This window comes from Zalophus californianus, chromosome 3 (genome assembly GCF_009762305.2).
Source record: "Zalophus californianus isolate mZalCal1 chromosome 3, mZalCal1.pri.v2, whole genome shotgun sequence".
In the NCBI taxonomy this organism is placed as follows: Eukaryota; Metazoa; Chordata; class Mammalia; order Carnivora; family Otariidae; genus Zalophus; species Zalophus californianus.
The window spans coordinates 151,754,315-151,779,176 of NC_045597.1; the positions used below are offsets into that span (position 1 = coordinate 151,754,315).

Below are 24,862 nucleotides of genomic sequence, written 5' to 3' on the forward strand. Positions count from 1 at the left end.
AATAAAAATGCCAAGATCTCACCCTGTGTGTTAGAAGCAGTTTGTGGCAGATGCTGCTGTTGCTCTGAGGTTCTTTTTAAAAAAAATATTTTAAAGGACTCAGTACTTCGGGAAACAAAGCTAAGGTTATTTTGCCTTTGAGCTGAAATGGAATTCTCTTTAAAGGATGGGCAGGAGGATTTTTTTTTTCTCTTGCACAGAATCCAACATTTTATGTTTTAACATGATGATATAGACATCTAAGCATATTTATGGAACGTGTATACCACATGAAGTGTGAACTAATTTAATGAATACTAAATATATTTGCTGGAGTCTGAAATTGGCATCTTTAAACCATTAAAAAAACTGTAGAATGTTTTAGTTCCTGATTTTATTTTTGCTTTACTTACTAGCAGCCTGAAAAGGTGATGGCAAAGCAGATGGAGTTCCTTTGCACCCCAGCTGGCTATGAGAGACTGCAGCATGCTGAGAGAAGGCTCTCGGCAGGACTCTACAGGCAGGCCTCAGAAGAGCACAGCCCGAACGGCGTGGCTTCTGACAACTCCGAGGGGCAAGGTGGATCTTAGATGGCCTGCGCTTTGCGAGCCAGTGACTCTGTGCATTGTACAGAGAAACAAAAGTTGGCTTATTTTTTAAATCCTGATATTTTATAGAGATTATGTTATACATTCCCTATAAAAGTTCGTTTTTAAATTGTCTCTTTTTTGAAAAAAGGAAAGGATTCATCCTGCAGATTCAACTAGCAGAAGTTTTGGGGTTTTTTTGTTTGTACGTTTGTTTGTTTTTTACCTTATTATCCCTAAACTAGTTGACACGTGCATTTGACCCGTATTTTGTACAGGGTGAGTGGGAATGGGACATGTAAACAGTATAGATCCTTTTCCCCAGAGAAACTGATGCCATGGAAGATGGTTATCAGTTTTTTAAAAGATCACAGCTTCATATTTTCTTTGATTTCAAAAACAAATTTGTCTATGAAGTTTATAACATTTGGTCCCTACGAGAATACAGTAACTGCTTCTAAAGTACTGTGACAAGAGTACAGAGGTTGGTAGAGATGGTATAAGAATGGAGAGACTTGAAGAAATTTTGTGTTCTTTCAGGCTTTAGGTTGGCCTATGGTCCCTATGAAACTATATTTGGTGTGGTACGTTGGAAACTGTTTAAACTCTTTTTAGAAAGCTGTGATTCATGAATATTTTTATCATTTAAAAAATTATTTTCATTTTTTTGTATTGACACGTGAAGAAAATCTCAAGTCACTGTCATTTACTCATAGTCTCTTCCAGTGTGCCAGGCATGCTTCTAGGCACCACAGATGGATCAGGGACATTAAGTCCCTGCTGGCTTGGAGCTTACACTCTAGTAGAGGAAGGTGCATAGTATATAATATAGAAATATATCCTCGAGTTTCAAGTAGTGATGTGTGTTTGAAGAAAAACAATTTTGTAGGACCTTCTTGTTTTACATATTATTGTTATACTTTTCTAGAGAGTGGCTACCATTGTCAAAAAAAAAAAACAGATTTCTTTCTAAGTGAGACTACTATCTTTACAAGCATTCTCCAAGTGTAGGGTAAAATACGTCAGCAGATCAGAGTGCTGGAGGGAGAAGCACATTCTTCCTTTTTAAAAATATTACAGAAACTGTTTAGTTGAGGTCTTGTTTAACTTCTCTAGTCATCGTTGACAGTTAAGAGTTAAGCAAAAGCAAAATTAATGAAAGACTGGATGACTCTAATTTGTGAAACCAGAATAATGTCATGTGGGGTGGCAGTGTGCTAAGTGTGTGGATTTAGGTTTATGACAGAGAAGGTGATTTGGCATATAAAGTGTTTTTACCATATCTGTGCTATTTCTGTCTTCATGGATTTGCCATAGGTTTTGTTGTTTAGTGATAGGCAATTGCTTGAAGCCATCTCTGTCTCTCTAGTACTTGTTATTTTGTGTTAATGTCTTGGTAAACTGTGCACTGGTAAGAAAATGCCTTACAGAGGGAATGTATTCTATGCCAGAGTTGGAGTACTCACTGGAAGTCTCAGTCTTTTGTTTAGTTCGTGTTTCACTCTGAAAAATGTCCTGGGAGAATTGTAAACCTTGGACCTAGCATGAATTGCCATTTCCTTCCTAAATTATTATTTAAAATATTTCTCTAGCTATTATTTAAATTCTTCACTGCCTGTTGGCTTTTCCTTACTCCTTTCCTAAGGAGTGTTACAGGCAATTTGTGAAAACTTATTTTTAAGAAAAATCATAGTGTGTTTTTAATATTATTCAGATTGCGCTTTTTTTCCTTTTCTTTAGGAGAAAGACCTTTGAATCTCCGAATGCCTAATTTACAGAACAGACAACCCCATCATTTTGTGGTGGATGGAGAGCTGAGTAGACTTTACTCCACTGAGGCGAAGTCCCAGTCGGGTAAGAATATGGGATATGATTAGAGAGAGTGACACTTGAATAAGACATCATTAAATTCTATTTTCCGACCTTCCACTATCTCCACTCCTCCTTCCCCCTACTCCCAGCCAAAAAAAGGGTCATTACTAACAATGTTACTAGTCAGTTTTTCTCCCTTTGGAAATAATAGATTGCCATAATAATGGCCAGTCTTTTTTTAGAACATGGTATTCCAAAGAATTGACAGAGAAAAACTCATGAAGGATGATACTATTTTGATTAGCTATACACAAATGATGCCTTTCATATAAAATTTTAAACCAAATAATACATGGCTGATTTGAGTCACGTAATTGCCTTTTTCCAGCCTTTCACACTGTGAAATTGACAGATTACATGTTTGCTCTCACACTAAGACAACCTTGTATACCAAAATCTAAACTTCTCTTGCAGATGCATTTTGGGGATGATATTTATATTTCAGAAGTAAACTGAACTCCATAAAAGGATAAGCTGTTCCTTTTTATAGTTCGATATTTGACTATTTTTCCCCAAGAAAAAGTGAGTTATACAAAGTATTAGAGACCAGCACCGTTTGAAAGTATCTGGTATCGGGGCGCCTGGGTGGCTCAGTCGTTGGGCGTCTGCCTTCGTCTTGGGTCGTGGTCCCCGGGTCCTGGGATCGAGCCCCGCATCAGGCTCCCTCCTCCGCGGGAAGCCTGTTTCTCCCACTCCCTCTGCCCCTGCTTGTGTTCCCTCTCTCCCTGTGTCTCTCTCTGTCAAATAAATAAATAAAAGTCTTAAAAAAAAAGTAGCTGGTATCATTCCATCTTTGAGTTAAAGTAGCTTTAGGAGTCACTTGAACGCTGTTGCTTCATCTGTAAAACAGACATAATTTCTACCGCGTAGAGTAGTTATGAGTATTAAATAAGGTAGCACATATGAATTGCCTAGCTGATAGGAATTCAGTAAATGGTAGCTACTATTTTTATACTCTTGCTAAATTTTGCAGAGAGTAAATTCATAAATTTAACTGCCTAATTTCAGATAAGCTATTAGTTTTGGTTACACTTCTAGAATCCTTTTCAAAGTGTACGTGTGTATGTACACGTATGTGTGGATATGTATCTTCCAGTATTAGTACTTTACATAAATAGTACATTTTATTGTCATTCTGTAGTGTTTTTGCGAGGTTGAAATAACTATACTCATATAACTCCAAGAAATGAATCCTTATGAAAGTAGTCTCCATTCTTTGATCCCTGTTTCTCCCACCCTAACGTTTCGTGGCTAGAACTTTTAATAAGAGTTCCATGTTTGAACATTGAAGATGTTTTCTGTCTCATTTTTTTACTGATAGTAATTATTTTAGCTAGTAACTTTGTTGTCGATGCATGACCAGTTTTATTTTACATATTTTTTTTATGTTGAACCAAGCATTAAAGAAAAACACGTCTGTATGCTAAGTGCTTTTTTGTGCCTTTCATGATTTAACTCTCATGCCAGCCTATATAGATAGTATCCCCATTTTATAGAAGAAAGACACTAAGGCCTAGAGAGGTATGTAAGTTGCCTGGAGATGTACAAGGTTGTAATTGGAAGAGATGGAATTCAAACCCAGAAGCCAAGCTCGTGACCGCAACTCTATAAACATAAAATTTTTGTATGGAATTACAGAATTATGAATAGTTGATACTGTTTGCTATGGAGTTTGGGGGTTTGTTTCATAAGTTGGAATTTGTTTTTTGTGATCCATTGATTTAAAGTATCAACATACTTTGTGTTTCCATTTTTATGCAGAGAATCTTGGGATTTTAAAAGACTACCCTCACTCAGCTTTTACTTTAGAAAAGAAAGTCATCAAAACAGAGCCTGAAGATTCAAGATAGCTGTGATTCTCCCACTGTTCTCTGGAAATGGCACTCAATTTAAGGATAATGCTCCATCGTAGAAATAAGCCTTAATAACCAACGTTGCCTCATTCAGCTCAAACAGATTTCATAGCCAAAGCATAAGGACTGATTCGTAGTCTGCGGAAACCAGGAAGACAAAACAACAGCCACAAAGGAGAAAATTTGAGAGAATGTTGCAGTCTGTAACAGAAATACTGATCCATTCACATTCCTGTGTAAGTTGTTTTATGTGGAAAAGCTTACAAATTAATATTGTAAGCATTCATTATTTAAGAATGTACAATGTATTTGTGTAATTTATAGAAGTAAAATCTAGATGTGGAGACATGTTTGGTCCAATAAATGTGGATACAGTTTATTTTACTTGAAACTTCACTGTCTACTTTTAAGTGTGTTTAGCATAAATGTTATTATATGTTAGAGTTTAGAATCTTTGCAGTTGTAAAGAAAGTTTAAGTGATGTAGTTATTGGCAAGGTTGCAGTGACTTTGAAAAAAAGGGAAAGCAAATGCTCAATTTAAACCAAGGAAAATATTGTGGATTTAATATTGGATAAAACTGATTTTGTTTAACAGGAAATGTGTCATTTTTAGTAGTAAAATGTCAACTTTTGCTGGCTCAGTCAGGCACATTTATGCAATTAATAAATACTAAAGTAAAGTTAAAAAGATGAGCACTAGAGTAGAAAATCTCTCTTAGTTGATTAGGATTATATCATTATCTCATAATAAAAATAGGAAGCTATTCCTTGGACAGAGAACTTGAAACAAGTGAACTGATGTGTAAAAGCCGTGACTTAAACATTGCTGTTTAAGAATGTGTTAAATAGATTAAGACATAGTAAGTTAACCTCAAATGTGATAAGGATGGTGACTTGTTAAAAAGACTATAATTATGTAGTAGAGTAAGAACCATTTTATATCTAGAAATTCATGATGTCCTGGATGGAGTCAGAGAAAGTAGGCGGCTCTCCCTTGGGAAATGTCTTCCCACCCAGACCATCCCAAGTGTGGACAATCACTACTTCCACGTTTGCAGGCATAATTCTGTGGAGGTCTAGTTGACACCTGGATTCATTATTTATTTTACAGTTTGTATACCTTTCATATTTGTGTATGCAGTTTTTTCTTAAAATTCATTTTAGCTTGAAAGTATATTTTAATTCCTTCCCCCTATTTAATAAATGGGCTCCGTGCATACTTATGGGGGTGTGCTTAAATGTTAATAATGCCCTTGCATACTTATGAGAACTTCACATTGGAATCCATAGTTAAAAAAATACCATTTCTACCAATTTACATTTTTTCTTTTTGGTTAAGAGAAGACATTTGACAACTTTACCTACTTCCTCCAGATTCATCTAAACCCAGATATTGCTGAGAACAGCGTCCTGAGTTGGAATATGTGGTGTTTTTTTGTTTTTAGTTCTGCTCTAGGTCATAACTGTAAAAAATATTAAGTCATAATCTGTTATACTAAAATTCATCAGCCAAATGTTGGATGAAATGTCTGGACTGTATAGTCTCTGATCACTGTCACATATATAATTGCTTTTTTATTTTGATTTGTAGAATAGCTTTATAGTAGAAACACCAGTAAACAACTTTTATACTATTGAAAGGCTCTTTTCCCTACCTAAATGTTTTAATTGTACCATAGTGTTTTGCCCACTGAAGAAGCTTTTTATGGACCTTCCAACTTTGTTGCTAGCTTAAGGTTGATTATTGTGGTTGTATTCTTCACTGTGTGTAGAAATAGTATGAGTACGATTTAAATAGATTGTTCAGTTTTTAATATTAGCCATAGAACTGGTTAGTATCTCAGTAGTTTCATGAAACGTTTCCTGTATTCTAATCTATTTTGAGAAATTTTGTGGGTTTTTTTTTAATTGTGTCTTACAGTTCAAGTTTGTAGATTTTAATAAGCAACAATTTTTAAAGATGCGGTAATCTTCCAGTTAATATTTATCTGTCTATCATGGCCCCACGAACTGCATCTTTAAATCCATAAATAAGTTTCCTTAAGTATCACACTTTCCTGGTCTTTCAAGCTTAATGATAAGGGGGAAGCACAAGAAAAATTTCAGTAGAATACAGTTTTTATTTTGTAAACACTAATGTATTAAATTTGCTATACATTGAAGCAAATAATATATATTTTTATTTGAATTGTATATATGAATTGGATGTTATAACTAGTTGATTTTTTCATTGTGTTAGAGGTATTTTCACTGAACAAGGTCAATTGGTTACCTCAGTATTACAGCCAATATAGTCCAAGGGACCATTTCTCCCCAAGTCTGTGTTGTACTTTATTATGTGAAGTCTGCGTTTCTGTGACTCTTAATCTGTTGGTGAGGTGGGACGAGTGCACTTGCTTCCTGTGGCAATAAAGATTTTCTGTGCCTCACACATTTATGTGTATATAACTTTCTGCAAAGCACTTTTCACAGTAGGTGATATTAGCCTCCCCTCTCTGATTATTTGGGCTGGGTTTGGGGGTAAGGGGCCGGACCCAGGACTTAAGACAAATTATTACTATCAGCTACCTTCATTTCTAGAAAGTTATTTGGCAAACAGGTACTCAGGTGACTCTGGTCTGTCGGGGGATGGGGTTTGGTTTATATTCTCGCTTAAGAGAGGTTTACAAAGACATTGTAAAAGCTATCCACCATATCTAACCAACTAAATTAATAAAAGGAACATTAGGATTTAACATTTATAATAATATTTGTAAAGTGTGAATGTGATGTGGCCTCAGTATCACAGCTAATTATATGATATTGAGTTAACTTATGGTAGAGAATGAGCAAAAGCTTTGCAATGAAGGTTTTTTTTGTTTTGTTTTTTGAGAGAGTGAGATCAAGAGCGGGGGGGAGGGGGGAAGGAGAGAGAATTTAATTAGGCCTCGTGGCTAGGGTGGAGCCTGACTTGGGGCTCGATCTCACGACCCCGAGATCATGACCTGAGCTGAAATCAAGAGTCGGATGCTTAACTGAGCCACCCAGGCGCCCCTGCAGTGAGGTTTTAATTGATGCATTTGGTAGATTAGTGAAGCGCTTCATGGGGTCCCAACACTGTGGAGGGTGGAGGCCACAGAAGAAACGTAAGGTGTGATCCTTGCCCTTTGTGAATCCAGTACCTAGTTGAAGGGGAACTAATACCACTCAGATAAAATACAAATTTCAATATTACAGACTTGGAATGAATAAGGAGCTGACATTTTAAGTGTATTCTGTGTTCAGTAGGCACTGTGGTAGTAGGCACTTTACAGGTGAAAGCAAACATTAGCCTGAGATGCAGAAGAGATCAGCCAGAACTAGAATAGTTAACAGAAAAGTGAGATGTGCTAGAAAGACATAGTGGTAGTGCATTTCTTTGACTTTGAGGCCACTTAAAAAAAAAAATTACTAGCTTTAGCCAGTTAGATCTGCTTGCCAGGATAAGAATTCTTTTTGCTGTCCCACTGAACCTGTCAAAAGGCAGGGGGAGAAATGTGCTTTTTCATTGTTCTTAATTAGTAAGACCACTTGGGTAAAAGCTTAGGATTTGGTGATTATGGGACTACTGGCACCTAATATGTGTTTACAGTTATAGTTGATGGTATTTAAGACTTAAAACCTAAATAAGCATGCAAGGAATTTTCTCAACCTATAGTCTGCTCACTTGGTTACTCAAATGTTAAAGTATTACTGACACGATACCTCTTTTGCTTGTAACTTCACTTAATACTGCACTGAGTCTTCAAAAGAAAATCAAGGTATTAACCTAATGAAACTAGGAGATCTGTCTCTTATAGGAAATGAATTTGGTAGTAAACATCTAAGTTAGAATTGAGTAAATGTTTTATGTTTGTAACGGCTTAAAGCATATAACCAAATACGGTAGCTGCTATTCAACTAAAAACCACCTTATGGTCCAGTTGTGTGCATGGGTGTTGTTTCAGGGAAGCCAAGCTTATTTATTCATTATTATCTGTGGGTGTCCTCATAAATGAGATTCTCAAATGGGCCTTCAAAATTAATAAAAGAATGATCCAATGTCCCGAAATTTGTTTTTATTGTAAGTATGTTTAATCTTTAAAAAAAAAAAAAAAAATCTGTTAACTATTTCCTTACTGACTCTGTAAGATCATTCTTATTTTACATAGAAGTGATCAAAAACTAAATGCTAAGGCTAGGATTTTTTTTTTACTTTTTGAGTTTGCAGTGGTTAAAGCTTTAAAATCTCTGACTTCATTTCTACTGACCTATGAATATTTAAAAAAAATACCTTGAAGGTCTTTTTATTTTTTGTATGCACAAAAAGCTAATCAAATTTATTTTTTAAGTCCAACTTGCAAATCTTTATCAGTTTAGCAAATTTTAATCACTTTTAAGGGAACTATGAACAATGATTGGGTTCTATTTACAGAATTGGTTAACTAAGCTCTTTTATTTCTTTATTCTTTCATATTCTCCCTGTCTTTTAAAGGCCACGAAATTTTTAAGTATTAAAACAGCATCCTATTGAATTTTGGGTCTCCTAGTTGTATCTATTTGGTCACAGTTTCCAAGGTTATTCTTCTGACAACTAAATATCTATTTCCAGCATATTGCTCCAATAATGTTAAAGGTTTAGTCTTTATAAGTTCATCCTCAATTAAAGGAAATGTTTATAGCAACTGGATAAAACCCTCAAGGAACATCAGAAATGAATCACATAAAATACTAATCTTAGGGTTTTTTTTTTCAACATAACATGAAATGTTTAGTTATGATCCTTTTTCCATTTTATTCTTTTTTTCCCATTTTATTCTTATTGCCTGATTCCAGACACTTCAGTGAAATTGCTTCTATTTAGTTTTTTTACTTTTATTAGACAACTGCTGTCTAAGTTTTCCAGTGTAACTTCTCCAAAAAAAAATGACGTCTTCACAAACTCAGAGTTAATTGAATGCTGCCATCAAACATGTTCCAAAATGCAGATGAAATAAATATAACACTTGTTCAAGATAAGATGGTAGTGCCATACAAATGTTGACATCAGCCCAAGAGTTTTCCTCATCAACTTACGAAGAGTGGTGAATTTTGTGAATGTCCTGGTAATCCAAACAATTTGGTAAACAGCCTAGTTTTACTGTGGGTGAGCACCAATGATGGTGTAAGTTAGATTGTGCTTCATATTTACACATTCTGAAACTTTATGAGTCATCTTTGCATTAAAAGTTTGCACCTCATAAATTTATGTATAAAGTGCCATGTTCGACACCCACACACAATCCTAAGCAAGCAAGGCCATTGTCTTACAACTGTCACAGATACCCTCTGCTGACAGGTCACTTAGGCGCAAGTACGTAGGAAGATACTTAAGTAGTGCATACGTGGGTGGAATCTTACCAGGAACTGGCTCAGCAGAAGCATTGTATAATCTGAGACTCCCTACCACTCTCCACTGCGAACTGTTAAACCAGACACCTGTGGTCTAGCCCCACCCCCTGCTATTTATCGTCCTTCCCAGAAGACTGTGATTTCTTTGGTAGCATATTATACCGTAGGGCCCTTCAGAGCCTCATCATTTTAGTTAATGTTTTTTAAAAAGCACACTCTTTCCGCCTTCAGGTTCCCAACAACATAATATAAGGCTGTTTTCCGTCAACAGTTAAAACAGACTAGGCCATTCTTTTCCTTTCCGAATTCAGCCAGTTCTGTCGTCGGAGCAGGTCCATATTTTGATGGAATTTTTTTGCATGCATTGGCCTAACTCAGATTGGACCACATCTTTGATCTTTTTTTTTGATGAGAAGACAAGATTCAGTTTGTATAATGAAAAAGATAACCACAGAGATAGCCAGGTACTTCAATTTTTAGGGTATTAAAAAGGCAACTTGCACGTATTTTAAAAATTAGCATTTCAATGTGAGATAAATTTGAGGTTACCTAATTTATTCAGAGAATCAAAAATTAATATGTTGTAATATTTAAAGGTGAGAAGAAAGATCTCATTTCCCAAGACTTTAAACAGGAGAAATAAATCACTTTCTCCTGTGTTCCCTTATTAAAAAGACAACTAGTTCTGCTTTGGAAAGCAAAAGATCTCAAATTGAGGCTTATAGTTTTACTCCAGTGGTTATTGTGTTACTGCCATGTCAAATTTACCATTTCCCAGCACTGGGCCAACTGCTATGCATTTAATCCTCTGCAACTCCAGGAGGTGATTATTAACCCATTTTGCAGATTACACTGTTAGGAACTCCTAGTAACTTGGGCCAGTCTGTCTGTTTGATGGCAAAGTCCACATGCACCCTATCCTGCCAAATTTCCGTTGAGCCAGGTGTCTGGCCTTCACTTTTGTAAGCATTTTGCATTCTAGCACAGTTAACACTTTAAAATGCAGATGAAGCTTAACTAAACATGTAGAAACAACTAGGCTATGAGTACTGATCAGCTGGTTAGTTGTTAGTAGTGTCCAGCTTCCAGCAGAAGCTTCCTAAAGGAAGTAAATATCAAGCCATTCTGAAGGCAGGTATTTAAGCAGACAAGTAAAAGGACATTGCACTGCCTGGGACAGGCCTGGGTCGGGGAGCAGGAACGTCACATTCAAGTACCATTGGGAAATGCAATGGACTAGAGCAAAGAATTCAAGCAAAAATGTCATTAGAGATGAAACACCTAGAAAAGAATGTCCATTAAATGAAATCTTTTGAAACTCCTATGAAGTTCTCCTTTATTTGGGAAGTAATTAGAAGCTTTTCAGGAGGGTAGTGAAACAGTCCAAAAATGTTTGGAACACAGGAGCAAAGTAATACAAATTGGATCTTTAAGGTGTTGAGGGCTGGAATCGGCGCTGAGGAAGGGAAGTAGTGGCTCGGATATTGCTGCAGTGTCCGGCACTCAGGTGGCCAAAAGGAACAGTGAGAATGAGGACCAAGGGGAACAAGAATGATGGCTACCCAGTCGTGCAATAATTCATTCACTCAGCAAACACTTGTTAAGTCATCTGCTTGAAAATATCCAGGCACAATGTTAGGAACTGGGAACACAAAGATCTTAAGACATTGTCCCTTCCCTTGAGGGGCACTCACTAATAGAGGAAGACAGCGATCAAGGCAGCAGGGCTTGATAACAGACTAAAATAAATGTCTGGCTCATCAGAGAGGAACATACCAGTTGGATGGAGATTATCCATATGACTCTGACCCTGGGAAAAGAAAAGGAGTAGCGAACTTAAAGAAAAGAGTTTGGTGTTCGATAATACTTTGTTTCACACACGTTCTGTTTTGGAGTTGTAGGTACATGTGAGTAGGGCTGCCATGTAGGCAGCAAGAAATAGCAAAACAAAGATAATATAAAAAGTCCAAGCTAGAGTTAAGGACTTTTGAGAATTTGAAATCATTTTCCTAGAGAGACTCCACCAAGAGCAAAGTTTGTTATATAGATAGAGTGATAATCCACAAATAAACCTTAACACCATGATGAAAGGTTAAGGTGTGTTTTCAGTGTGTTCAGAGGGAGGAGAGACAGGAGGGATTCAGAGAAAGAAACAAATTTGCTAGATTTGGAACCAGGGTTCATTTAACTCCATTTACATCTCCAAATTTCACCCACAAATTATTAATTACAAAGAGAAAAAGCTAATTTTACAATCGTGAAATCTAGCCCATTCTCCTTTCCTGAACTGAGTGCAAAATTCTAGAAATAGTACTTTCACTTAAAGCTTGCAGTTGTGATCTAATTAATCCTTTTCACACCCTGCAAGTTTGGCATTATTTTCCTTGTTTTATGAAAGGAAAAACTGCTCCAAGAGATTTAGGAACTCACTGATACCTAGAGAAGGAATTAGTTTACAGGTGATAATTGCTTCTGCTTTGGTTTCTGTCCCTAAGGAGGAAGGAAATTAGACTGTACATTTAAAAAAGCTTGCCTCTAGCTCCCTTATGTGAGCCAATGTGCCAGCTTCTAATGAGACAAATATGGAAGGGTTGAAGAAGCAGCAGCATGGGCCTTGATGGCTTAAGATAAATTCAAAATCAAATATATGAGTATTGTACTTTATTTCTTAAATTGAAGGTCTTTTTTTAAGATAGAGAAATCATGCTTTGTTAAAATGTTTTTTTAAAACTCAAGGGTTTTCTAAATAAAATGATCATCACTGACATTTTTAAGGCACATCTAAGGACATATAAGAACAAATTAAGGTACGATTCCTGAACTCCAAACATTTATGACATAAACAGCATTATTCTGAACAAATGCAAAGAGTAAGAACCACAAACTGCCCACCACCCAGATCCATTCTCTGTCTTCATTCAAAAGCATAAATACCAAAAAACGGGTATCACTGTGGGCCATTGTGGGAGCTGCGTTCCACAGGGAGCTCTGTTTGACATGTTGAGTTTGAAGGCCTCAGTTGGTCTTAGCAACGCTATTTAGGATTTACTCAGAAACAAAAGTCTAGACATTGAAAAGTCTGGAGCTCAGGTCAAGTGCTCCAGAACTCAGTGCACCTAGAATCCTTAAGCTCCTCATCCCAGCTCCTGTCCGTAGTCTGTATCTCAAAAGACTAAAGTAGGATCCTATAACATCTCATTGGGAACACTAAACTTTACAGAAGAGATTTGTGTAAAAGACAACATTTGTTTTGTTTTCTTTGTTTTTCTATGTGTTTCAGTAAAATTACCTTTTAATAGTAAAATACTGATGATTCTCAACCCATGATGCCAGGCCACCATCACAATCATTTGGCTATTTATAATAATCTTGTTTGTTTTAAAACACTACTTTTATCACTGCTTACATACAGTGATATATAAATCAAGAATGAAGAGAATGTTTAGAAGAAAACAGTAACAATTCACCAATGAATATATCTTTAAAGATTTGAAATATGTTTCAACCTCTAGAATGTACTTGTTTTCCTCATCCTAAAGGCAGCTTTGCGGTAGGATTAGAACACTCTAGTAGCTGAAGTTCATACTCTACCTGATCTCACAGAAATGATGAACTCTGATGACTTTAATTCCATGACAGGCAACTTGATATATCTGCCCTTTGCTTCTGCCCCCAAAGGGAATGGATGCATGCATAGCAGGGCTAACAAGGTGTACGTGCCCCACCACATCCTGGCAGTTTGGGAAGACAGGCCTGCCCCAACTCAAAGAACATGAGAATCAAGAGTAAAGGAGCTATAAAAATTCAAATGTTAGTAGTCTACAAAGTCATTAACTTTTATTAAAAAAACCTCTGAGTTAAGGAAATTAGCCTCATTCTTTGAAATTTGCTATCTTTAACTTAACAAAAGTAGCTTTTAAAATTCACTTGATTCTCTCAAATCCTCTCACAAGATATCCATTTTTTGTTTGTTTGACTGCAGGTGGGGCACCAGAATTCTAATAAGGTAAATGCTACCATATGGGTGGTGATACACACAGATGGAAGAGTCTAAGGAACCTTTCCTATTGAAAGAGTATAGAATGTTGAGAGCACATGTCCCGTTCTCAAAATGAACCCAGCTCTCCCTGTTAAGTGACTTGTTAACGGTCTCACAGCCTCTAAGTGACAGAGCTGGGACAAGACCCTCCCTGGTCTAGCGCTCTTTCTCCTGCACCACTTTGCTTCTCCACTAGGGAAGACTTGTGTTACTTCCCCAAACCAAAAACTTCTTACTTCTTATTAGTGGTTAGAGACAATTCAGGAGACATTAACCTGAGTCCTGGTGCATCTACCATTTATTTGACCGCCACCAACACGTCACTTTATATCTCAGATCTAAAGCTACATTTCCCTCATCCAGAGCAGTACACTTTGGCAGTTCAAAGCCAAGTGCTACAGATCAAAGGACTGGGCGTCAAAAAGCCTCCGTTTTATAATTGGTTTTATCTTCAGGCGATGAGACGTTTAAGCGAGTCATTAAAGCTTTTTGACCTTCAGTTTTCTCATTTGTAAAATGTAAATCATAAGAGATATTCTCCAAATTCCAAGGTTGTTGTGGGATTATGGCATGTAAAAAAACACAAGGGTGCTCTAAAATTGTCAGTCTCATTTACGAGGTACAGATACTGCCCTACCTGATTCCATGAGTATCCCAAGAATCTATGATGCTATCTTACAATGTTTGTTATTACTAATAGTTACCGAGGAAAAAAATTCTTGGAATCTGCAACTTTTCTTTCCATTAAAGAACATGCTTTACTTGTTACAATCCTACTTAAAAAAATGAAGGGCTTTAAAAAAATTAATAAAGGGGCTTTTTTATTTAAGCATTTAGGAGGTGCTTAATTGACTAAGGTTCAGGACATCAGGATTCCAGTCCTGGGCTCTGCCATTGTCTTTATATGTGGCTTACTGGGTCACATCTTTGCGATGCTGTCATTCCTCATCTGTAAAAAAAGGTTGAACTTTCACAGGTTTCTAGTAACATGTGCTCTTTGATAATCTGATGAAGTGTATTGATCCTCTCCTCATAATATATACAGACCTTTTGCATACATTTCAGTGGACTCACAGCCTCACCCAATATATAATGGACTCCAGGTTAAGAAGCCCTAACCTCCTTCATCTCTTCTAGATTTAATCATCTAGAAGGCTACAATCAAGCTGTCCATATCTATTTTGGACAAGGATGGCATTTCATTTCCAGGTAGCTTTTTTATTCGTTAGAGTTCAACCTGAATCTTACAGATGGTAGGAGATTTCTGGTACTAGGTCACCCCACAAATATTTGAAATTTGTGAGGAAAAGGATCCGATGGCCTCAATATTATTTAAAATGAGAACTCCTGAATCTGTCATCTCCTATCTTAGGCTTAGGTATCTTTTGGCTCTCACATCTAGGCCTACAACGAAAATAAAATGGCACTTGGTAAAACAAGTTCTTAAATCTCTATCCATATTGAAAAGCAAATTCAAGAAATTGAAATACATCTCTCTGCTTGAAAAAATACATGGGAAGGGAAAAAACAAACTTGGATTATCTTCTTTTTATTTGCTATTCCCTGTTTTGAGAATCAGGTGAATGGGTGGCAGGCTACATACTCTTATCTTACACGATGACTGGCCCCTACAGTGAGCTCTTTATTGAGCTCATTCAAATCGGTTTAAGCACACAGAAAGTTTTTTTGGAAGGATACAAGGATATCTCAAGGAACCCAGGACAGGAGGTCAGTGCAACTTCGGGAAGAACTGGAGCCCAAGAAGCTGGGGATTTAGAAGCGAAAGTTATTCTCTCCTTCTGTATCACTGAAGCTGAATGCTTCCCACTCTGCCCTTCCCTCTGCATGTCTGTCAGACCAGCAGCGGCTGCTTCAGGCTGCTCATGGCTGCCTGGCTCAGCCTGACAATGACTTTCTGTCCAGACTTCAACCAGGACGGATGAGAGTCTGGAAAGCCCAATTCCAAATTCCTTACTGAGAGAATGTGATTGCTTAGAAGGAGCCATGGGACCAAAATTCCCAAGAAGGGGGCTTGCACAGTTTCCCTAAAAGGAAAGGGTCAGACAGTGAGAACACAATACGGAAAGGAAACAACCTGCATCCCTAGGATATGGCAGACCTCAAAGCAAGGCAAGGTAGTCAACAACATCAGAGCATCCTGTAGTGACTGAGGATGGAACACTGCCTCTTGCTCCCAAGGTCCAGTCTCTTCTTGCTAATCCTCAATGCTCAGAGGAAGCCTTTATCTGGAGAAGACATTCTCGGCCAGCAACTACCAGTTGGCATAAGGGAGCTAGTATATTATCTTGTCCACATCTCTTTCCAGATGCATACCAACACATAAGATTGTATGTTGCAACCACATTCTGATATCCTTATCAAGAAAATATTAACTACAGAGTTGCAATAAATAATACAGATTTTCATAATTAAAAGTTTTGGGCCATTTAACCATCTATTAATGTCTATAGTGTTTTTTTTTTCAAGACAGTAAAATGTAGATTAGCTTTGAAACTATAAAACTGTATTCATTAGCACCATTTTGGTTGCTAAATATATAAGCTCATTTGAGCTAGCTGAAGAAAAATTAGAAATTTATTTTAGAAATACAGTGATGTTTAAGGGTATGAGGATAAACAGGTTCTAGTCGGGCAGAAACCGGGAAGCTAAAAAGTGTCGGGCACCCCCTCATCCTCTCCCCACTACCTTTCAGTATTGTCCCTGACAACTGGCTTTACCTGCTGCTAATTCACAAGGTGGCATAGGACTGCCAAAAATAGTGAGTTTACCTACTTAGGTGATTTCTTGAAATATGAATCTGTGAGTTTATTTCTGTTTTGTATTTCCTTCTGCTCCCCCAGAGCCATCCACATTGACTAAAGGAGAATTAGGGAGGTTCCAGCCAGTATGCAAAGATAAAGAAACAGTCAATACTTTTTTTTTCTTATTTAAAAAAGAGGTTCTTTTGTAAGAGTCTATCAGAAACAATACTTCCAGGGGCGCCTGGGTGGCTCAGTTGGTTAAGCGGCTGCCTTTGGCTCAGGTCATGATCCGGGAGTCCTGGGATCGAGTCCCACATCGGGCTCCCGGCTCGGCGGGGAGCCTGCTTCTCCCTCGGACCCTTTCCCCTCTCGTGCTGTTTCTCTCTCTCTCAAATAAATAAATAAAATCTTAAAAAAAAAAAAAGAAACAACAGTTCTGGAAGCCAAGCTTTTTTTTTTTTTTAAGAGCCGTTTAAGGTTCACAGCCAAATCAAAGGGAACTTACAGAGATTTCCCATATATTCCCTGCCCTCACACATGCGTAGAAGCCAAAGTTTTTGATCTGAATGAGGTGAGGTTTTGTTGAGGGGAGAAAAGGATTGTGAGAATTGGAAGGAAAGGCCTTTAAGGAAGTAGGGCATAGGATTTATGTTCTAATAATAATAATACATAGGAAAGAGACTGGAAGAAAACCATGACTGTAATTACCCCCTCCCCAGGGAGAAAGGAGATGAGATCAGTGGAGCCAGGGAGAAGGGAGCAGGACCTTGGGGGAGCCATGTGGATGGAGGCAGAGTTGGTCTAGAGAGGCCATGAGTACCTAACACCAGGGTTGGGAACCACCTGGGGGAACCCAGCTGGCCTGCAAGTCATGGGTCACTACTGGAGTAAGCCCACGATCACCATGGTCCTTTGTGCCAAGGAGCCACAATTAGCTGGGCTTAGTTGCTGTGCTACCTTTAGAGGCCCTTCCACTGATGGCAGTGAGCACATTACCTCACCTCGGTCCATCCAGCAGAAGGGGCCCTCCTGGACCCTCTGGAGGAATTTGAGGACCTCCATCTGATCTCTCCACATTCATAATTGGCCTTTCCAACAGAGCAGGACATCCCTAAGCTTTCCACCATTGAAGGTGGGCCTTGACTTCAGGGGCAGGTTAGTGGTAGTGGGCAAAGGATGCCACTGTCCCAGTACTTGGCTATTACTGGATGGATAGTGGAGAACTTGACCTTGTCACAGGGTCATATAGATTGCTGCTATCTCCAAGTCCAATTCCAAATTGCCACGGAAGGGATTCTAATTGGCTTAGCCTGAGTCAAGTGTATACACCAGTTCAACCAACTGTGGAAAGAGGAGTGGAGATTCATCTACTCTAGATGGTGGGGATATTTTAGGGGAATGTCCTAGACTGGGCGTACATTCCAAAGTGCCTTCACATGAAACTCTTTACACAGTTATAATTCATAGCATCAGATTATTACATATATGTTAGCTGTCAGACTTAAAAAATTTAATGAACTATTATATAATCTTGGCTGCAGTATTTCTGTGCCCCAATTTTTTCACTTAAACTATAAAGACACTGGTAAAAGTATCTTGAATGTTTCTTACAACTCTTTATTTAAGATTCTGTGATTCTCTTTATCTCACCATATTCCTAGATGGCTACAGGCTGATCATTCAAAGAGCCAGTATTAAAAAATTAAATCCTGTGCTAAAATCACCAATACATACAGGCAAACACATGATGTACCTCCTCACCACCGGCCCAGTGTGTCACCCCCCACCCACCCATCCTGCTCACTCTTACCATGCCCATGGACATTCATATACCAGAGCTTGCTTGTTTCCATTCTTCTGGATTAAAGTCCTTGTCCTGAAACTGTGATAGGAGAGAGGACATTTTGTAGGATAGATGGACTGAGGTGGAGGGAGGAGAACACTGGAAAGGGCAGAGTGAAGTCTCTCCTCTAAATCCCTTGGCCTGATTTGAGGTCCTCTGTGCTGTGAGGAGTTGGAGGCTGGAGCTGAATGAGTTAGTCAAGAAGAATTTGTGAGATTTGGAGTATGGCCAGAGCTGCTTCAGGAGTTGACAAGTGTGGTTGGAGCATGGCCGAGACACCCCAGAGACCAGCAGCTGTGGGAGCAGACCCTGCACCCTGGACAAAGACTCTGGAGATCTCATAGGCTGGTGGCTATACAGTGAGCCTTCTCCCTGCGCCTTCTGGGGAGCAGATGTCACGAAGCTGAAGCTGAAGAAGAGAAGAAGAAAGCAAGCCCGGGGTGCATGTCAAGCCGGGTGCTGGCATGGTTTGGGAATACCACTTACTTGGGACACACTTTGCTGGAGAGCCCATGTGCAGCCCTGACTCAAAACTTCATTTCCAGATGTTACGGGGTGAATTCTATCCCCCTAAAAATTCATAGGTTGAAGTTTTAACTCCCCAGTACTTCAGAATGTAGCCATATTTGGAGACAGAGTCTTTAAAGAGCTAATTAAATTGAAATGGGGTGATGAGTGGGCCCTAATCTAATACAATTGCTGCCCTTATAGAAAGAGGAAATTGAGGCACAGACACACACAGAGGGCAGGAGACAGAGAGAAGGTGGCCAACTACAAGATGATGGGGAGAGAGGCTGGAACAGATCCTTCGTTCACAGCCCTCAGAGGGAACCAGCTCTGCTGACACCTTGATCTTGGACTTTTAGCCTCTAGAATTATAAGAAAATTAATTTCTGTTGGTTAAGCCACTGGGTTTGTGGTACTTTGTTACGACAGCCCTAGAAAACTAACATTGTTTTCCAGAGGAAATTCCTTGATTTCTGAATTTTACAAACTTCCTAATAAAACAGACTAAAAGACTCATTGAATTATAACTATCTTTTTTTTTAGGAACAGAGAGAAGACATTAATAGTATCCATGTAAACTAGACATGTCATTACAGAACAAAAAAAAAGCTAGACCTTCAGCCCAACTAGTGACTGATGACATCACAAATAGTGAAACGGCCAGTTTCAAATAATTTCATAGCAATGTTCTCTGAAAGAAACCAATGAACTGTTTAATTATTGAGTCCTACAGGATTTCCCACAAAAGGAATTCTTTTAAACTCAGACCTGGTTTAAAAGGTAACTAGCCTGTTGATTGTCCTGGGACTCTATCTAGTCCATAGGAATTCACATAGACACACTGGAACAAATTGGGAATATGGTGATGATTAATTGCTTAACAGGTTAAATGTAAGTTGTTCTGCTCCTTTGGTGTTCTTGAGTAGAAGTATCAAACAATCTCTAGTGAGTATCTTGCAACATACAAATGCCTATTGTACACTGCAATTTTAAGTTGGATACCAAACATGAAATCAGCGGATGGTTTCCTGAAGTCTCAACCAGCTAAAATTATGTCACCAGAGGTGCTTGGGTGGTGCAGTGGGTTAAGCATCCAACTCTTGGTTTTGGCTCAGGTGGTGATCTCAAGGTGGTGGGATCGGGCCCTGTGTGGGGCTCTGGGCTCAGCATGGAGTGTGGTTAGGACTCTCTCTCCTTTGCCCTTCCCCCTGTGTGCATTCTCTCTCTCCCTCTCTCTCTCTTAAATTGAAAAGTGATTTGTTTGATTACCTACATTTTGAGCACTTAATAGGAAGTTTCCTACTTCAAAAAACTGCAAAATAAAACCGGAAGAAGAGAAAGACAGAGGGACAGAGAGAGAACTATAGTACAGATAAGTTGGATCTTTTGGCCAAATTATTTTAGTCTTGACTTTGGGCTATAGGACTATATCCCTGAAGAAGTTGTCTTTCTCTTGTTTCTTTAAGTTTCTTGCACAGAATACATTTCATTTTCTGATTGTGATTTGAAAAAATTGAATAGAACAGTTTTGACTGTCTGCTGGGTCAGATAATTAAGATTCTATAACTGAGAGCTAATTGAAACTGGAACAGTGTTCTTTTCCAAATGAAGCAAATTCCAATGGGTTCAGCAAAATAAAGTTAGATTGATATTAGTGACAGCAGTGATGGAAAAACTGAAAAGTAATAATGTGCTACATTCAGGTTATGTAATAAATTCTTTTGAACATAAGGAAGTATACAGCTTTTGTGAATAAAATATCAGTTTATCCCCAACCCTATTAAACACATGTGGAACAATATTTAAAGAATATTGGCTTGAATTTGTGATATCTTTGTTAGGTTATGCTTATATTATCTTCCCTATATAGTGAGAAGATATATGAGTATATTTTTTGCCTTCTTTCCCTATGTAAATGATTTATTTCAGCAAAGATTCCACTTATGGTACCCTAAATCTCTACTCATCTACTCTGAGCCTCCAGCTATGAAAGTCCAAAGGGAAATTTCATATCAGAATCCCTATTATTCATCACCAGAGAATGATGAGGTAGGTCCCTCCTATCTTTTTTTTTCCTGACACATACTAGACATTTAGTGAATGAGTAAATATGAATGAATAAATTTGAGTTTTGCCTACTTCATATAAGGGAAGAAGGCCTTCAAAAACATCACTTAACAGTATTCGTATCTCATGGGCCTGTCTCTTGCATGCAATCCCAGGCACAAGCTGATCCTCCAGTTGTGGCAGGTAATCAGGGATAACTTAGTAGAGATGCAGAATCTAACATGAGCAATTCCACTGCAGCAGCGGTGGGGTGTCCGAGAAACAGGTGTTCTTGGAGGTGCCAAACGTGGAGGGGTCCGTGTCCAGCGAATCAGACATCTTGTCACTAATGGCATCTACAGCCACTCGAAGGCCTGCCTCACACTGATGTTCTCCTTGGCGCTGGCTTTAAAGAAGTCAAACCCAAGCTGCTCTGCAAGGAGCAGGCCCTTCTCGGTGGGAACAACCCTCTCTACCTCCATGTCACACTTGTGCCCAACCAGGATAACCTGTGCATTGTCCCAGGAGTAGGTCTTGATCTGAGTAGCCCAATCTTGGACAGCATTGAAGGAATCCTCATTGGTAATGTCATACATCAGAATGAAGGCCCCACAGTAATAGGCTGTGGTGATGGTCCGGTACCACTCTTGTCCAGCTGTGTCCCAGATCTGCGGCTTCACTCATTTTTCATGGCTGTAGACTGTCTTCACCTTGAAGTCAATGTCCACAGTGCTGACGAAGGCTGGGATAAAGGTGTCATCAGCATAGTGGAAGAGGAAGGAAGTTTTGCCAATGCTGCTGTTGCTGATGATGAGCAGTTTGAACATGCAGTCAAAATTCTGGTCGGAAGCATTTTGACTCCAGCTTTACTATCAGTCACTGAAGCCATCTGCTCCAAATGTTGTCTCAGGATTGGGGTGGAACCTGGTTCCTCCCATTCATTCCTTCTGCAAATACTTAGCACGTTGCTCTGGGTCAAGCCCTGTGCTGGGTATAGGGACTACAAATATGAATCAGAAATGGTGTATGAACTCTGAGTGGCCACAGATTAGAGTGAAAAAGCATGTAAACACGGGGTAACAAGTCAGTAGACAAGTTATAAGACGGAGGGAAGCCTTGGCCCAGGAAGCCCACAAGAAACATCTGATATCTAACCCAATTTGAAGGCATGATCGTCAAGAGAGTCTACCATAGGAGGCGGCTTCTGAGCTGAGTTTTGAAAAGAAAAAGCCAAAACAGTAAACACACGAATATTCCAGGAAAGGCTCAGCACAGGGCTATCATTCCTGTTTCAAAAATGTTCATGGCTCCCCATGTCTCTAAAGATCAAGTCCAAACTGTTTAACTTGACAAAGAACCAACTAACCAAAGAATAAACTCTCAAAACTTTATCCTCCCCTTAGCCTTCTCCCTACCAACCTGCACCACTTTTATACCAAATTACACTTTAAATATGCCATGTTATTTCTTGCTTTGTCCCTTTAGACATGTATTCTTTCTGTTCACAACACTCTTCTAATAAACTCCTCTTCATCCTTATAGATCCAAATGAAGCCTCACCTTCCCTGTGCATGGCAGAGGTATACATGCACTCCTGCCTCTATGCCCCCAGAGCACACTAACAGCTAACACACTAACACTGGTATCATTTCACAACTGTTTACTATTCCAGCTCCTCCTTCAGACCAAGCATCTTGGACCTAATGTACTTCATTTCTGCATCTCTAGCCTCTAGCGCAAGTCCTAGTACATAATCAGCACTCAGTAAATGTGTGCTGGATTAATAAAAGTTACATCATCCCTCTGGGACTCAATCTCATCATCTGGAAAATGGAAAGGACAATTTCTGCCCTGCTTTTCTTACAGGGCTGTTACAGGACTCAAATGAGATAACAATAAGTAAGACCTTAATAAACTAGTAAATCCCACACAGCTGTGAACATAAGTCATTATTGTTCCAAATCCCTTAAAACCTCGATCCTTTATTTATTTGCTCACTCATCCATTCAGCAAGTATTTATTTATGTGCCAGGCATTCCCTGAGATCCCAGCTCTCTCAACCCTGCCATCTTTCCTAGAACACTTTGGATCTGAACCCCATAATCCAGCACTCAGTCCCACAGTCCTATTTGAGTAGCAGGAGCCCTGCTTCTTCACCTGCAATCTCTTTTTATGCTCAGCACTGGGTTCCTGGACAGGTGTGTAAGTGATCAGAAGAGGGTGGGAGGACAGCCCTCATATGAGATAATGTCCAGGGTGTCACTCTTTCTAGAAATTCCTGTTTTAGAAGGAAATAGTCAACAAAACCAAAAGACAACAGACAGAATGAGAGCAGATATTTGCGAATGACATATCAGATAAAGAGCTAGTATCCAAAAATCTATAAAGAACTTATCAAACTCAATACCCAAAGAACAAATAATCCAATCAAGAAATGGACAGAAGATATGAACAGACATTTCTCCAAAGAAGACATCCAAATGGCCAACAGACATATGAAAAAATGCTCAACATCACTCATCACAATGAGATACCACTTCGCATCAGTCAGAATGGCTAAAATTAACAAGTCAGGAAATGACAGATGTTGGCGAGGATGCAGAGAAAGGGGAAGCCTCTTACACTGTTGGTGGGAATGCAAGCTGGTGCAGTCATTCTGGAAAACATCATGGAGCTTCCTCAAAAAGTTGAAAATAGAGCTATTCTACGACCCAGTAATTGCACTACTGGGTATTTACCCCAAAGATACAAATGTAGTGATCTGAAGGGGCACCTGCACCCCAATGTTTATAGCAGTAATGTCCACAATAGCCAAACTATGGAAAAAGCCCAGATGTCCATCAACATGAATGGATAAAGAGGATTTGGTATATATACATAGAGGAATACTACTCAGCCATCAAAAAATGAAATCTTGCCATTTGCAACGACGAGGATGGAAATAGAGGGTGTTATACTAAGCAAAATAAGCCAATCAGAGAAGATAATTATCATATGATCTCGCTGATATGTGGAATTTAAGAAACAAAACGGAGGATCATCGGAGAAGAGAGAAAAAAATAAAACAAGACAAAATCAGAGAGGGAGACAAACCAGAGACTCTTAAGCACAGGAAACAAACTGAAGGCTGCTGGAGGGGAGAAGGGTGGGGGGATGGGGTAACTGAATGAAGGACATTAAGGAGGGCACGTGATGTAAGGAGCACAGGGTATTACATGCAACTGATTAATCACTGACCTCTACCTCTGAACCTGATAATACATTATATGCTAATTAATTGCATTTAAATTTCAAAAATTTTAATTAAAAAAAAAGAAATTCCTTTTTTTGTTCCTCAAAGGAAAAGAAAGAGATTTTGACTGGTGGATTTAGCTCTATATACCTCTCAGGTGAGGGCTGTAAGGACAAGGAACTGACAAGTGCAGAAAAGTTTAAAGCTCTCTTGACGAAAGGTCAGACAAATATGTAGGATTATTAACAGCCCTTTAATGATGTAGGAAAGACGTTAGGGTTGGAAGCCGACGGCCAAGAAAGAATTCTTGAGACATCTTTGGTGCAAAAAGGTGATTTTATTAAGCACGGGGACAGGACCCGTGGGCAGAAAGAGTTGCTGTCCCCTCCTATCTGATTTTTAGGATGTTTTCTACTAACATATGGATACAGTCTGGGAATCCAGTGTGACCATCTCTACGCCTCATCAGGTTCTTTGTTTCTGTAGACAGTAGGTCTCCTCATTATTGCCGTTAACCAGGTATGACCAGTTCTAGTAATCCCCTTGAGGGCAGAGTACACTCCAGCTCTGCCTCTGTCTGATCCCTTGGCTTGCCATTCCCTATTTGATGAAATAAATAGAGCCTCCATGAAATGGTTTGTTGTTATTGTTTTTCTCCATGGAAGTGTCAAATCCCAGGATAGCAGGGCAGTGTGAAAGAGACCCTGGTTGTGTTTCTATTGAAGGTATTCCCTTCCCAACTTGGGCTTTAAA

The 24,862-nt window shown here is 38.8% G+C and overlaps 1 protein-coding gene, 1 long non-coding RNA gene and 1 pseudogene across 4 annotated transcripts in view; 1 reads left to right on the forward strand and 2 right to left on the reverse strand.

Annotated features, from left to right (window-relative positions):
• NAB1 (NGFI-A binding protein 1) overlaps window positions 1-6,723 on the forward strand; it is a 47,628-nt gene extending 40,905 nt beyond the window's left edge. For 2 of the 3 annotated variants that reach the window (XM_027588932.1, XM_027588931.1), the window contains exons 6-8: window positions 396-558; window positions 2,307-2,420; window positions 4,200-6,723. In XM_027588932.1, the coding sequence (XP_027444733.1) occupies window positions 396-558; window positions 2,307-2,420; window positions 4,200-4,288 (366 nt within the window). In that variant the 3' untranslated portion in view covers window positions 4,289-6,723. The remainder of the gene's footprint in view (window positions 1-395; window positions 559-2,306; window positions 2,421-4,199) is intronic. The other variant, XM_027588933.1, reaches the window with a different exon arrangement.
• The window catches only part of LOC113919581, a 202,221-nt gene that overhangs the window by 6,831 nt on the left and 170,528 nt on the right, over window positions 1-24,862 (reverse strand). The window lies entirely within an intron of this gene.
• LOC113919580 lies at window positions 21,115-21,766 on the reverse strand (annotated as a pseudogene).